The sequence below is a fragment of the Schistocerca cancellata genome, chromosome 4 (genome assembly GCF_023864275.1).
Source record: "Schistocerca cancellata isolate TAMUIC-IGC-003103 chromosome 4, iqSchCanc2.1, whole genome shotgun sequence".
NCBI lineage: Eukaryota > Metazoa > Arthropoda > Insecta > Orthoptera > Acrididae > Schistocerca > Schistocerca cancellata.
In genome coordinates, this window is record NC_064629.1 from 338,766,175 (window position 1) to 338,780,935 (window position 14,761).

General features: G+C 40.6%; 1 protein-coding gene across 2 annotated transcripts in view; it reads left to right on the forward strand.

The window, feature by feature from the left end:
• Positions 1-7,602: 7,602 nt before the first annotated feature.
• LOC126183629 (protein inturned) overlaps positions 7,603-14,761 on the forward strand; it is a 287,053-nt gene continuing 279,894 nt past the window's right edge. The window contains exons 1-2 of one of the 2 annotated variants that reach the window (XM_049925752.1): positions 7,603-8,227; positions 8,317-8,480. In XM_049925752.1, coding sequence (XP_049781709.1) covers positions 8,043-8,227; positions 8,317-8,480 — 349 coding nt within the window. In that variant the 5' untranslated portion in view covers positions 7,603-8,042. The remainder of the gene's footprint in view (positions 8,228-8,316; positions 8,481-14,761) is intronic. The other variant, XM_049925751.1, reaches the window with a different exon arrangement.

Here is a 14,761-nt window from a genome sequence, read left to right on the forward strand (position 1 = left end):
TGCACATGAACAATTACTCCGAACATAGACGCAATTGTAAAGGGCAAAAAGTACAAGATAACAGAGAATCCCACACTTCAGTGACACCTTTTATTGTGTAACAGTTCACAAATTAATACGAATGTAGAGACATACACTAAGCTAATAAAATTATGTGGCGCGTGTACATTCTCCTTATTTGTTTCATTTGTCACAGTAATAATTCGTGAGTGATATCCCTGCAGGTGGCCACGGATTTACATTGACTGGCGGCAGCTGTTGTGTGCCCCACGTGACTCTCCCCACTCTCCGCTCTGGTCCGGTAGTAGGGGTAGCGTGCTCGCGCTGCTCCGTGCTCACGCCTTGCTGCTCACAGCTTGTTCCGCGACCACGTATGTTGTGAAGCCCTGGTCTAAGCTCATGTGTTTAGGAATCATTGTTAGCCACTTACTTCAAAAGAGATCAAAGTTTTTCTTGCAAAGTAATCCATTAACTACCTTAAATTGTCCTTTCACATCCTCTGACCGATTTAAGGCAAGCGTAATTTGAGTTATGTTGGCGTCCTTCTTCTGCTCAGCAGAGAGATCGTGGAATGCAGCGAGACAGACACTATCCTCAGCAAAGTCTTCATGGTCTTGCACAGGGTTTCTTGAGAGAGAGTCGGTATTTTGGTGTTTTCTTCCACTTTTGTACGGTATAGTAATGTCATACTCTTGAAGACGTAGTGCCCACCTGGCGAGTCGTCCTGTTGGATCCTTAAGATTTGTCAACCAACAAAGTGAATGATGGCCTGTAACAGCTGTGAATGGCCTTTCATAGAAATACTGTCGAAATTTGCACATGGCCCAGATCACAGAAAGACATTCTCTTTCGGTAGTTGAGTAGTTTCTCTCGGCTTTTGTAAGTGTCCTAGAAGCATAAGCTATAACCTTATCTTTTCCATCCGAAATTTGCACCAGAACAGCACCGATCCCACACCCGCAGGCATCTGTGTATAGTTCTTTAGGTGCTCTCTCATCATACAGACCAAGTACAGGGTCAGTCATCAGAGCTTTTCGCAGCACATCAAAAGAGTCTTGTTGAGCACCACCCCAGATAAATTTAGCATCAGCTTTTAACAACTCTTGGAGTGGAATGGCTTTGATACAAAAGGCTTTGATGAAACGATGGTAGTAAGAACTTAATGCGAGGATGGTTCTCACATCACTAATGCTTTTAGCAATAGGAAATTCCGTTACATATCTCACCTTCTCTGGGTCTGGCTGCACACCTTCGTTTGACACATGGTACCCAAGTATTTTGATTTCTTTTGCACCAAAGAGACACTCTCTTGGATTAAGTTTCAGTCCGCCTTGTTGGAGACGCTTAAGAATGGCCCTCAGTCTTTTTATATGGTCATCAAATGTCTCTGAGAACACTATAATGTCATCTAAATAACAGAGATACATCGTCCACTTCAGAAGACTTAGAAGACTATCAATCATTCGTTCAAAAGTTCCTGTTGCTTTACACAATCCAAACGGCATTATCTTAAACTCATACAGGCCATCAGGGGTGATGAATACAGTTTTCTCACGATCATCTTCATCTACCTCCGTTTTCCAGTATCCCGAGTACATGTCTATGGTTGAAAAAAACTTAACTCCCTTCAGACAATCTAGTGTATCGTCAATTCGTGGAATAGGGTAAACGTCCTTCTTAGTTCTCTTATTAAGGTTCCTGTAATCAACAAAAAAGGGCCACATGCCATCCTTATTACTGACGAGGACCACTGGTGACGGCCATGAGCTCTGCGGAGGCTGAATGACGTCATTCTTCATCATTTCCTCTACCTCGTTGCGAATTACTCGAGGTTCCGTTGCTGACACACGATATGCTCTCTGGCTTATTGGTTGATGGTCTCCAGTGCTAATCCGGTGCTTCACCGTCGATTTGTCTAATTTGCTCTTCACTTGTGAATTGAAGCATTCAGAGAACTCTTGAAGAATGGCAAGCGGCTTCTTCTGTTGTTCCTTAGTGAGATCTGGTGATAGTTGAGCTAGACGATCTTGTCTCGTAGTGGTAGCGCCCACAGATTCGGCATTGGAGGTTTCTATGACACTCAGCTGTTCTTCAATTACAGCTCAGTGTTTGCTACGCATATGCATCTTGGAAGGATCAGCGGTTCTCGGCGACAGTTAACTAACCATAATTCACCGAATACTTTCTTAAACGTGACGACGGAGGCTGGGATGACCAAGTTATTCTTCAGTGGTATGCTTCTCTTACATTGCACTACAAGATCCATGGCTCGATGCATAGCATGACACATGACAGTTACCTTTCTACCGCTGACTGCAGTAATGATCACATCGTCCCGCATGCATAGTCTCCACACACTCGGATGCGCATCTTCCTGTCCACAGTCTCTCGTCTTGTCTAGCATAATCTTTGAGAGGCCACAATCTGTAATTGCCTGAGAAGCTTTCAAAAAGTACCATCCGAGAATGACGTCTTGACTACACTCTTGTAAGACAATGAATTCTAAGGGCTGTGTATATCCACCTATACCCACACGACTGACACATCTTCTAGTAGGTTTTACTTATTTCCCATTAGCTACCTTCAGCAGAGATGCTTTGCTGTCGATGAATACGATTTTTTGCAACTGGCGACGGTACTGCTCCGAAATGACTGAATATGATGCTCCAGAGTCCACAAGAGCTTGGGCTGGTCGGCCATCCTATCATCCTATCACTTTTGTTGTGACCGATGGCGGAGGATGTTTCTCTTCGGCGGCCTCACCACCAAGGAAGGCCGCACCCTTCAGTTTTCCAGGTTGCGGCGGCTAGGTGACCGGCTGGAGCTTCTAAACGACGATGAAGACTTGATCGGCGTGTTGGGGATCGTCCTCTCCAGCGGCTAGCTTGCGGCGATGGTGACCTATGTCGTCCTGCACCCACGTCTTCTTGTTCGTTTACGTCGTCCCGGAGTTGGCGTCGGCTAAGATCGGTCTGTTGTCTTCTGTCTCATACGTCATCAAATATCCGTCGCCTTTTTCGACAATAGGGCACCACATGTGCCGGGCGTCCGCAGCAGAAACATACCGGTTGGTTATCCTGGGTCCTCCAGATCTCAGTCTTCCTTGGTGCCCAAACAGGTTCCTCCTGAGGCATTGTAGGAAACTAACTCCTCCTGGGTCTCGACTTTTTCACCGTTTTAAAGGGAAATGAAGGATGATAAATTGGGTTCAATGTCTGTTCCACTTCCTCTCTTATGACCTCTTTAAGCGTCTCGTTTCTTGCTCGCCGTGCAATTCAAATGCCTTCTGAACTTCCTCTCTCACTATCTGACGAAGAACACTTGTGAAATCAGTTCCTTCCTCCATCACAGACATCGATACAATGTTTGGAAGCTGTTAAAACTTCTTGCGTGTAATTCTTTTTTGATCATTGTCTCAATATACTGGCACGATTTTATGAAGTCGTTTGCTGTTGAAACCTCCTTCAGGAGTAGGGCTTGATACATGTCCTCAACAACACTCTTCATGAGATGTGCAACCTTATCTTCCTCCTTCGTTCTAGGATCCACTGTTTTACGCAACTCCGGGATGTCTTGAATGTAGGATACTGTTGTCTCTCCTGGGCGCTGTGCCCTGCACTTTAATCTATCTTCAGCCTTGCACTATTATCCTTGTGTGTCGCTGAATTACTTAAGTCTGTTTGATCAGGTGGCGTGGATTTAGTATAGGCACTTCATAAGCATCATAGCAATTTGCATTTGATACCTGGAATAAACAGGACTCTTTTATCTTTGAAGAGAAAAATGAAAAGGCATTTTTGCTTCTTTGCAACAAGTGTCACCGTCCAGATGCACTCATTTTTTGATATCCGAGACAGGCACCACTGTCTTTGAGTTTGATGTGGACTTTATTGTATTGCTGAGTTTGTTGTGGTAAATTTTTGCCATCACCAGCATCGCAAAACGACTTAATAGCAAGCCAGTGTATTTGAAACTGTTCCAGAAAATACTGAATTTGCTGCATATTAGTGATTATCCCACCTGCTTCTTCATCGTATTTTTATCCAGTTTTAGTGTACTTATTTACTTCTTACCTGTAGGCTAGAGCACAATTTTGCTTAATGGTAAAACTTTGACATATTGTTAGCGCATTTAATGTACATATTCCCACTACATTACAGACTAATTATAATAGAAAAAAAGACGGATCGCTCGTTAAATGTACTACTAAGCCACATATATCCCAAATATTGAAAATGTATGTAACACATTTCCTCCCCTCTGGCCCCCTCCCCCACCAGCACAGCACACTGCATGAACTTAAAATATAGTTGCCTCCATAACATCTATTTTAGCTCCTCAGTGTCATCTGTTGAGGTGTAGACCATGTAGCATGAAGGGAAGTGCACAATGACACACATGAAGGAGTTTGATGGCATCTTATGTAATAACATCTTATCTTTTACCAAGTCGTCTGGATCGAGACTTTGGTGAAGAGGAACTGCTTTGTTTTCATTTAGATGTGGAGACTCAAAATGCTGTTGATGGTTTTCCTATTACTAGCCCCAAAATTGTAGACGCAGATCCTGTTTTAAGTAAAGTTGTTTCTTTTTACAACATAACTGGCTGGAAAAACCTCCAGGCTATGCTTCTGATCTTTACAGAAATTGTTTTGCGTTACAAAGTTGTCTTTCTGTTTGAGATGGAGTTCTGCTGTTAGCTACAGACGACACTGCTCCTCAGGTTGTAGTCCCATACACCCTTTGGCATGAGGGCATGCGTTTATTACATGTGGACCACTGGCGTGTGTCACAAACGAAAGGGTTTGCATGCAGACATGCTGTCTGACAAGGCATTGATGGGGAAATAGCGTAAGTTGTGACAGCCTGTCCACTGGATTCTATCCATCAGGCAGCCCCCCCTGCATCTCTGTCATTGTGGCCAGTTCCACAGTAGCCTTGGAAACAAATTCATATAGATTTTGCGAGACCTTTCTTGAATTTCTACTGGATTCTTGTAACTGATGCATATTCTATGTTACAGTACATTGTGTATTGTCTGTCTGCTTCTGTGGCTACAAAAATTTCAGCTCTGTCAAAAATTTTTGCAACAGAAGGTCTTTCATATACGTTAATTACTGACAATGGCCCCCAATTCACATCTCAAGAATTTCAAGACTTTTATAAAAAAAATGGTGGTTGCCATATCACAGCTCCTCCTTTCCACCCTATGTAAAACAGAGAACCAAACTGACTAGAGTGAACATTTAAGTTTCAGATGAAAAAATTTGTTTTGGGTGTGTCACAGAAAGTGGCTCTTGACTGGTTCCTTAGTTCTTACAAGTTTACCCCTGCTGCTGAAAAGAGTCCTGCAGAGTTGTTGCATGGCCGTCATCCCTGGACTCTGATACATCTGCTTCAACTGATGCCAGGACATCTGCCTACACTGGCACTGCAACGCTGCCAGTGTGGCACAGCTGTTGGGGCTCATGGTTTTGACTGCCAACCGAAATGGGTGCCAGCAGTTATCGAGTGTCACCATGGCCAACGCCTCTGCATTGTCCACACAGCTGAAGGGAGGGCGTCACACTTCGACCAGCTACTACTTCACGTGGGTCGCTGTGCACTGGGAGCGCATCTGCTACCCTTGCATCCTCTGTCTGCCTAGCCATTTCCTCTGTCTTGGCGGGCGCCCTCACCTCCATCGCTGCTGCTGATGCCTTCACAACCGTTCTCCTCTGCTGTGTGTGCCCCCTTCAGCTGTTGAGCGCCAAGGCAGGTCCCAACTACCGTGTCACTAGAGGACACATGGCCTGCTAGTGTAACAGCACTTGTGTGTGCAGCCTGCTGGCTGCACCCCATGATAGAACTAATGACTCTATAGGCTGGAACTCAAGTCTCTGCCAACCACTTGTGTGTTATCTGTTATATGTACTTTATGTATATGCTTTCTCGTATAATAAAATTACAGTGTTCTTGGGTTAGAATAAAATAGCAGTTTTCATTCTTTTTCCAAAGAGATTCAGTAAACGGTAGTAGTTAACGAGGCAGTTGCGAACTACAATATCTAACATACACTAGTAAACTAGATTTTTGACTGGACTGAGGGTTTCTAGGTGGAGAGGTTGTCTTGGATTTGTCTTGGATTTGAAGTTTTTCACAGATGCAGAAATGACTTCGGATGTGCCCCAGGGAAGTGTGTTGGGATCACTGCTGTTCATGGTATGTATTCATACACACACATACATACACACACATTCACTCTCAATTATGCGAAACATTCTATCCAACCAAGAGTGGAATATTTTACGAACATTTTGATTTTAAATAAAACTGAAACTTTCCCATCATGTTACATAGTACCATATGGTAAGCATGTTTCAGTTTAAAACAAATAAACTGAGCATAAATTACGCAGGTGTGAACAATCAGAAAAGTATAAAAAGGAAAAAGCCTAACTTCTACCAGTATTTTTTGAGAGCCACCACTGTTAAAGAAAGGGTTATTTTTAAGCTATGGGTTTCATACCATTTATATGTACGAATACCAAGAAATGACTGCTGCAGATGGCTCGAGATTCGCCCAACAATCCTACACATAATAATAGATCTAAAACCTTTACTCAAAAAAGTACACTACGACATACCCAACTTTTTCTCCGTTCCTGTATTTCCCTTGCTCCTGTAGCAACTACAGTAATTCTACATTACTGTTACAAATAAACAAATGATGAGAATTCAACAAATACGTGTAATATTAGATGTTTCGAACTCTGCTGCAAACATAAACAAACAGCGTCGTGCCAAGACCACACGCCACTCGCGGTTTAAAGGTGGATTCACACTTAACGGAACATCACCGTCACGTCGACAGATTCTCCTCTATAGTTCAAATTATGGTAGTCACACATGCCATCAACGGAATGTCATTGACATGTCACGGTTCCTAGGGAAGAGTGTTTCAACGGGCCATTGACGGAGTTAAGTGATATTTCTCTGTTTCTGCCGGCAAGTAGCACCTCCATATGTGTTTTGTTGAGTTCAGCAAAAAGGCCCATGTAGACATACCTTAGGCAAACCATCAGCTTCTCCAGTTGTGACACCAGACGCCTAAATCTTTAATTTGCCTTCGTAATTTTTATTTGTATCTTGCCCAACAGGTAAAACAACTGTTATTTAAACATTCTGAAATATTTGTGGAACGATGACTCCTCCTCTTCCATCTCCTTGTGAAGTGTGTGGAACTCCCCTTCACAGTCTCAATTTTTTAACATTTTTTTCTAACACTGATTCTTTTTGCCCGCTTTTCCTGTTTCTCATCATTGCAAGATCCTTTAAACTAATTTTCGGGATTTTATTACGTTCTACGATGAACTAGGAAATAGCGCCTCTGGTGGCTATTTTAAGAATCAGCTGTGATGTCACGACGTTCTTTCGGAGTTGCCGTTTAGTGTAATTGCTCACGAATTCCTCTAACCGTCAACGCTCAAAAACGTGAGGGTTACTTGACGTTCCGACAAGTGGGAATCCACCATAATGTTGATAACATGCGTAGAACACAATGCTCACGCCAGAGATATTCCTAGTCTATGAGAAAAGTGCAAGGATGTTCAGATTAACCTCCACGGATTCTAACATCCTAGGAAAAGTGTGTTATTAAGTTTTATCTCTGATGGTAGTACTTTGACAGCTGTGGTGTTTTGTTTATGTTTGGGTCAGTTGTGTGAGGTGTGGGTGCTTGTCGTTGAAGTTAATGATTTGTTGTTAATTGTATGTTTGAATATGGCTATGTGTATGGGTGTGTCGTGTAGGCATGTGTCAGTAAGTTATTGGTGTACGAGTCCAGTCAGTTGATGTAGTAAAGGGGGAGACATCAGCTGTGATTTTATTTAATAACACACCTGACACTGATTCTGGAACAGATGGAAAATAATTGCGGTGATCGGTAACACAGGGTGGAGTTCGTATCTAAGGTGCAAATCCTATGGGGCTGTTGCTTCTCCATTGTGCGTGTTTTTTTGCTTATTCTTGGTAGAGAAAATTACCCTGCAATGTGAGTGTTGCAATGGATAACATGGGAGAAAATGATTCTCTGATAATAAAAGAGTATTTGTCACTAAATGGACAGTGCTTGGGGGAAACCAGTACTAGTTCGGGGGAATCATGTAATAATGTTGTTGAATGGTGGAACGAAAGCGGTTCAGACACAGTTTCAAGTGCAAGTTCATATTCTGATTCCGAATATGATGGGTAAACTTTACAACTAATAAATATACCAACAAATCGTATTCCTTATCTGGATTTGTTTTGTGTTGATTGTTTTTTTTTTTTACATATAGGTCGTTATTGGAATGGGAAACTGAGATAAATGCAAAAGGGGAAGTTTTCTTTGTGGAATCTCTGTGCACATCAGAAAGTGGTAATAGTACCTCCTTGACCATGGTGACAAAATCAGATACTAGAGAGAGTATTCCACAACACGCAACTCGACGGAGTACCAAAAGTATGTTACATAAGTGACACTTCTGCTGGGCATGCTTCAATTGTTTTAATCTGTAGTGCTTAATAAACTTAAAACATTGGCTGACCCACCAAGTTTTTTTTGAGTGACTCAAAAAATACTGTTACAACATATTTAAAAATAATCATAGTAACCTAGTCTCGGTGAGAAAACTAAAAGTGCATTTTAAGTTATTGTAGTTTCTGTTTTAATTTACATCTTGTTTTATTTATTTATTTGTCTTCTGGACATTTTATACTGTAGTATAGGATATATTAAATACATTGTTGAGGTATTGGCACTTTTGTATATTTATATTACAAGGAAGAAAACTTGAGTCCAGATGGACAGGGAAGGGGCTGAAAGGTGGCCATGCTCTTATTTGGAGCTGCCTTGGCATTAAACATAGTGATGTACGAAATCCATAAAAAACCTATTTCCATATGATCCTACTGGGTTTTATACTTTGCTACTCTCAAATGCAAGTCTAGTGTTGCAACACTGTTCTAATTTACTTAGTGTTTCCTTTAAAAAATAAGCAGTAAATTACGTCACAAATATCTGTAGATTACGAATAGCTTCCATAGTGCGGAAAAAAAAAAATAATAATAATAAAAAAAAAAAAAACATAAATCATATTGCTGGCGCATGAAAACTCGGTTCTGTTATGCATTCAAATACCAACGCTCAAATCCCTGTCAGTGCTACTACGTGCACTACTTTTCATTACTCTTCATATGAGGTACTCTGTGTTGGTAAATATGAAACTGCATATATCACTTCAGAAAGGAAGGAACCAGCAAGTACTGCTGATATATATCTATTTCATTTGGAGGGCAGTCAAAGCAGTTATTGGGCATTAGTTAAAAATGCAATACCACACTGATAGACTAATAAGATCATTATCATGTTGGAGATGTGACCAATGGATGATTTCACTAACTACACAAAAAAAGTGCTGTCAGTATGTTGTTTTATTTTGCTGACGTTTTGTGTTGTTGGTGACATTGTCAGTCAGTCATATCACAATCATGGTAATGATATCATCAGTACAGTACCGTGTCAATCAACTCCCAATAATCAAATCCCATGCCTACTAAAAAACAGACATGTATTAGCACTATGTATCCTTTATTATCCGTACCTACTCATTACCTTCAGCAACTCTTAATTAAACAGTTAAGTCCCATAAGATTTCATACACATTTGAACATTTTTTCTTAATTAAACTGTTACTTTCCAATTAATTTAGGCCTCCAACTACGCTACAGATCTGTCCCTCACCACATTTTTTGAAAGAAATTTGTGCCATTTGACTGAAGATTTCTATTCATTTATTTCACAGAATCATAATTTCAGATTTGTGGATATTCTCAAATGCAATTTGAAATTTCAAAAAATGTTTGACCTACATAAATGACAACTCATTTGTTTTGATGAGTGAGTTTGCGGGTATCTAAATATGTAACATAAATAGCTGTTTCTTTTGAATGCATTAACTTATAAGCTTAATTTTTTTACATGGGAAAGCTACTGTAGTAGTTGACATAAATTTCAACTTGATACCTCTACCCATTTTTGAGAAAAAGGGGTCTTAACAGACAGATGACCAAGTGATCCTGTGTGTTACGTTTTTACAGACAGAGGTATGAAACCCTAAAAACAGTTTTTTGTCATGGTTTCTCTACCATACAACCAAACTATCACCTTCCAACCTAACTTTGACTCGGACCTATGATACAGTTCAGTTTGTCATGTCAACCACATAAGCATACAACACAACCAAAACATTGTTCTCCACAACAGTTCACCCTCTCCACTGCACACAATATGATATAAGCCACCATCTGCAAGTAATAATAATATTAAATCAACACACACGCAGTTCAGATTCCACCCATCAGCTTTGGTGATCTGTATCTACATAGGTACTCTGCAAGCCACCGTATGGTTCGTGGCGAATAGTACTGTGTACCACTATTTATTTCCACTCCTGTTCCATTTGCAAATAGAGCGAGGGAAAAATAACTGTTTGTACGTCTCATATGAGCCCTAATTTCCCATATCTTATCTTCGTGGTTCTTACCCACGATGTATGTTGGCGACAGTAGAATCGTTTGACAGTCAGCTCCAAATGCTAGTTCTCTCAATTTTATCAATAGTGTTTCTCAAAAAGAACATTGCCTTCTCTCCAGGGATTCCCATTTCAGTTCCTGAAGCATCTCCATAAAACTCACATGTTTTTTGAACCTACTGTTAACAAATCTAGTAGGCCGCCTCTGAATTGCTTCAATGTCTTCTTTCAAACCAACCTGGTACGAATCCCAAACAGTCGAGCATTACTCAAGAATAGGTCGCACCAGCATCCTATATGCCGTCTCCTATACAGATGAATCGCTCTCTCATAAAATTCTCCCAATAAACCGAAGTCGATCATTTGCCTTCCCTATCACAGTTTTCACATATCCTTTCCACCTCATATTGCTTTGCAACGTTATGCCCAGATATTTAAATGACTTGACTGTGTCCAGCAGGACACTAGTAATACTATATCCGAACATTACAGGCTTGTTCTTTCTACTCATCTCCATTAACTTACATTTCTCCACATTTAGGGCTAGCTGCCATTCATCACACCAGCTAGAAATTTTGTCCGAGTCATCTTGTATCTTCCTACAGTCACTTAGCTTTGAAACCTTACTGTGCACCATGGCATCATCAGCAAACAACCGCAGCTTGCTGCCCACCCTGCCAGCGAAATCATTTATGTGTATAGAGAAAAACAGCAGTCCTATCACACTTCCCTGGGGCACTCCTGATGATACCCTTGTCCCTGATGAACACTCGCTGTGAAGGAAAACATATTTGGTTCTATTATTTAAGAAGCCCTTGGGCCATTCACATATCTGTGAACTTATTCCATATGCTCGTACCTTTGTTAATAGCCTGCAATCGGCCACTGTGTCAAATGCTTTCCGAAACCTAGAAATATGGGCTCTGCCTGTTGCCCTTCATCCATGGTTCTCAGTGTATCATGTGAGAAAATGGCAAGCTGAGTTTTACACGAAAGATGCTTTCTAAAACCATGATGATTTGTGGACATAAGTTTCTTAGTCTCAAGAAAGTTTATTGTGTTCAAACTGAGTATATGTTCAAGGATTCTGTAGCAAACAGAAGTTAGATATTTTGTTCTGTAACTTTGCGGGGCCATTCTTTTACCTTTCATGTATACTGGAGTCACCTGTGTTTTTTTCCAGTTGCTTAGGACTTTGTGCTGGGTGAGAAATTCACGATAAACGAAAGCTAGGTAAGTAGCTAATACTGTAGAGTACTCTTTGTAAAATTGAACTGGGATTCCATCCAGACCTGGTGATTTATTTGTTTTCAAATCTGGCAGTTGTTTCTCTACCCTAGATATGCTTATTTCTATGTTGTCAATACAGGAGTCTGCCCGATGGTCAAATGACAGTATGTTTGTATGGTTCTCCTGTGTGAATGATTTTTTGAGCGTGAAATTTAAAACTTCGACTTTCGTTTTGCTATCTTCAGCTGCCACATCAGACTGCTCGACAAGGTGTTGAATGGAAGCCTTAGACCTGCTTACTGATTTTACATATGACCAGAATTTTCTTGGGTTCTCTGTCAGATCTTTTGCTAAGGTGTGATGGTCATCCCAGTTGTATGCTTTGCGCATAGATCTTTTTACAGACGCACAAATCTCTACTAACCTTAACTTGTCATTTGTGTGTCCCCTTTTGAACCAAGAGTGCAGCAGCCTCCACTACCTCAGCATCAACCAAATTTCATTATTAAACCAATGTGGGTCTTTTCCATCCTACATCCATTTACTAGGCACATTACTGTCAGACTACAATTTACAATCTGCTTAAACTTTGCCCGTAATTCCTCCACAGCCATCTTACTGGAACTAAGTGATGCCAATTCACTGTCTAGTGAGAAGTTAATAATTGTTTATCAGCTTTATTTAGCCAAAACACTTTCCTAGCCTTCTTGACTAGTTTATTAACATTCATAATCATAGTTGCTGTAATGACATCATGATCACTAATCCCCGTTTCTGTACTGACATTGTCGATAAGGGCCTATTCGTAGCTACAAGGTCTAAGATATTTCCATTGCATGTGGGCTGTCTAGCTAGCTGCTCAGGACAATTTTCAGAAAACGTGTTCAAAAGTATTTCACGTGATAGTCTGTACGTACCCCCGGCAGTGAATCCATAGACATCCCAGTCTGTACTTGGCAAGTTAATGTCACCTCCAACAAGAATTTCATGATATGAGTATTTGTGACTATTGACCATAGAGTTTGTGTGAATGTCTCTAGAACTGTTACTCTAGAATGGGTCACACAACCATTCAGTATACACTGTATCTAGAACTGTGCAAATAAACCATAGCTGGCCAGACACCTTCTCTACAGCTGACATCATATGCTCATTTTACTCCATGTCATTTCTCACCCTATGACCTCTTGAACTGGACTGCTTCAAATATACATTCATGATCAGTCTGTTTGGACACACCTATCTAGTACTGTCTACTAACCTTTTTGCCCTGGTAACAGAGTGACATGTTGTGGTATGGACTCTGCATGGGGAGCAATCTTGATTTGCGGCTGTACAAATGCCACCAGCAACTGAATGAGAGTGGTAGAAGCTGCACACACATCTTGCTTGATGTGCCAATAGGATAAAGGTTTCGTAACCGGCGGTATCTCATGAGCACCCTCACATCAATAATGTGTTCCTCAGACCATTTTCACACAGTTCTGGGGCAGTGAAGTATTACATTGTCTTGCTGAAAGAACAGATTGTCTGCATTACTCTGCAGGCAAACAAACAGAGTGCCTCAGTTGGACAGCAGGTTCTTTTGTCGTGTCATGTTGTGTCATTCGCTGATGAGAGTTAAATGGCAGACATATCAGGAACTTCATTTCATCCCATGTAAATATCTTCTATGTAAGAATATTGTCTCTACCTTTCTGAACAGTATCTTTTTGCTAAGTGGGATGCAGTGCCTCATGTGGTTTTTGACATACTTGTACCCTGCAATGAGTAGTACTGATGTATACAATGGCATATCAGTCCGGTTGATCTTTCTCCATGCTTTGAGTGTCCATTGATGGTGTTCCAGAGCATATGGTAATCTCTGTGTCCCGTAAAGTGTGGGGAATAATTACACATACTCTTTATTATGTAATCACACTAATGAGAATGTGGTTATAAATGGAACAGCTGCTGAGCAGTTGTCCAGCATTGAAGTGCCAAATGATATGCTGAACTGTGGCCCTTCTGTTCAGTGTTCAGTTAGAAATAGTTGTCGAGAGGCCACTGAAGGTGGAGATAATCTAGGGTGACCAGATTCTCCGCATGAAAAAATGGGACATTTGCAAAAAATTGGGATTAAAGAAAAGGACAAAAATGGGACACTAGACAAAAAGAAAAGATCCTGCATATATGACTGCATTGCTTTACTAAAATAAATAAAAACTTAAGCTTATACACACAAAAAGCAAATATTTTAACAAGGCTCTTCAAAACATGCTTGTAATGGCACTGCATCATATGATAATTCGTTGTTTTTCCAAGAACTGATTATAATTCAAAATACTGAGAAATTGATTGAATGATTTCTAACAAAGGAACACTAATGCAGACATCAAAAGTCTGTAGACTGTTTAGCTACTGTATCAGGAACAGTGCTACTAACTTTGTACTTACCAGAAGACGTAGTATCTTTCAAAAGCTTTGAACTGGTTAATAGCAGGTTGTAAAACTCCTTGCAGGTAAGGTCTTGATAATGAGTCTTAACTATTACAGTTGTGTCAGTAGTTTTTGTGGTACAACAGTTTTTCTCATCCACCCAAAGGGAATTCACAACTGAAAATACCCTTTCATAACAGCATTTGTGCCTGTTACAGCAAGAGCAAAACTCACAAGTGTGCGTATATTTTTACATGTATGGGGTACGTCTGACTGTCTCATTATCTGTCTCCAAATTAGCTTTTACCCATTCCTCAAGTTTCTTGGATGCAATGTTGTTCACGTATGCTATCTCAACAAACAATACATCTTCATCTATCTAAAATGTTGCACCATCTTAAGAATTTTCAGACAGTTTAAAAGTTTAGCCCAAGCAACAGAATTTTTCAGTGTCATCCAGTGAAATGTCCACTTTTCTAAATAAGTCACAAAACTATCATAAAATAAATTTGTAACCATCTCATGTTTTGACAGAGTGAAAATACCTTCCTTTTCCAAGTTA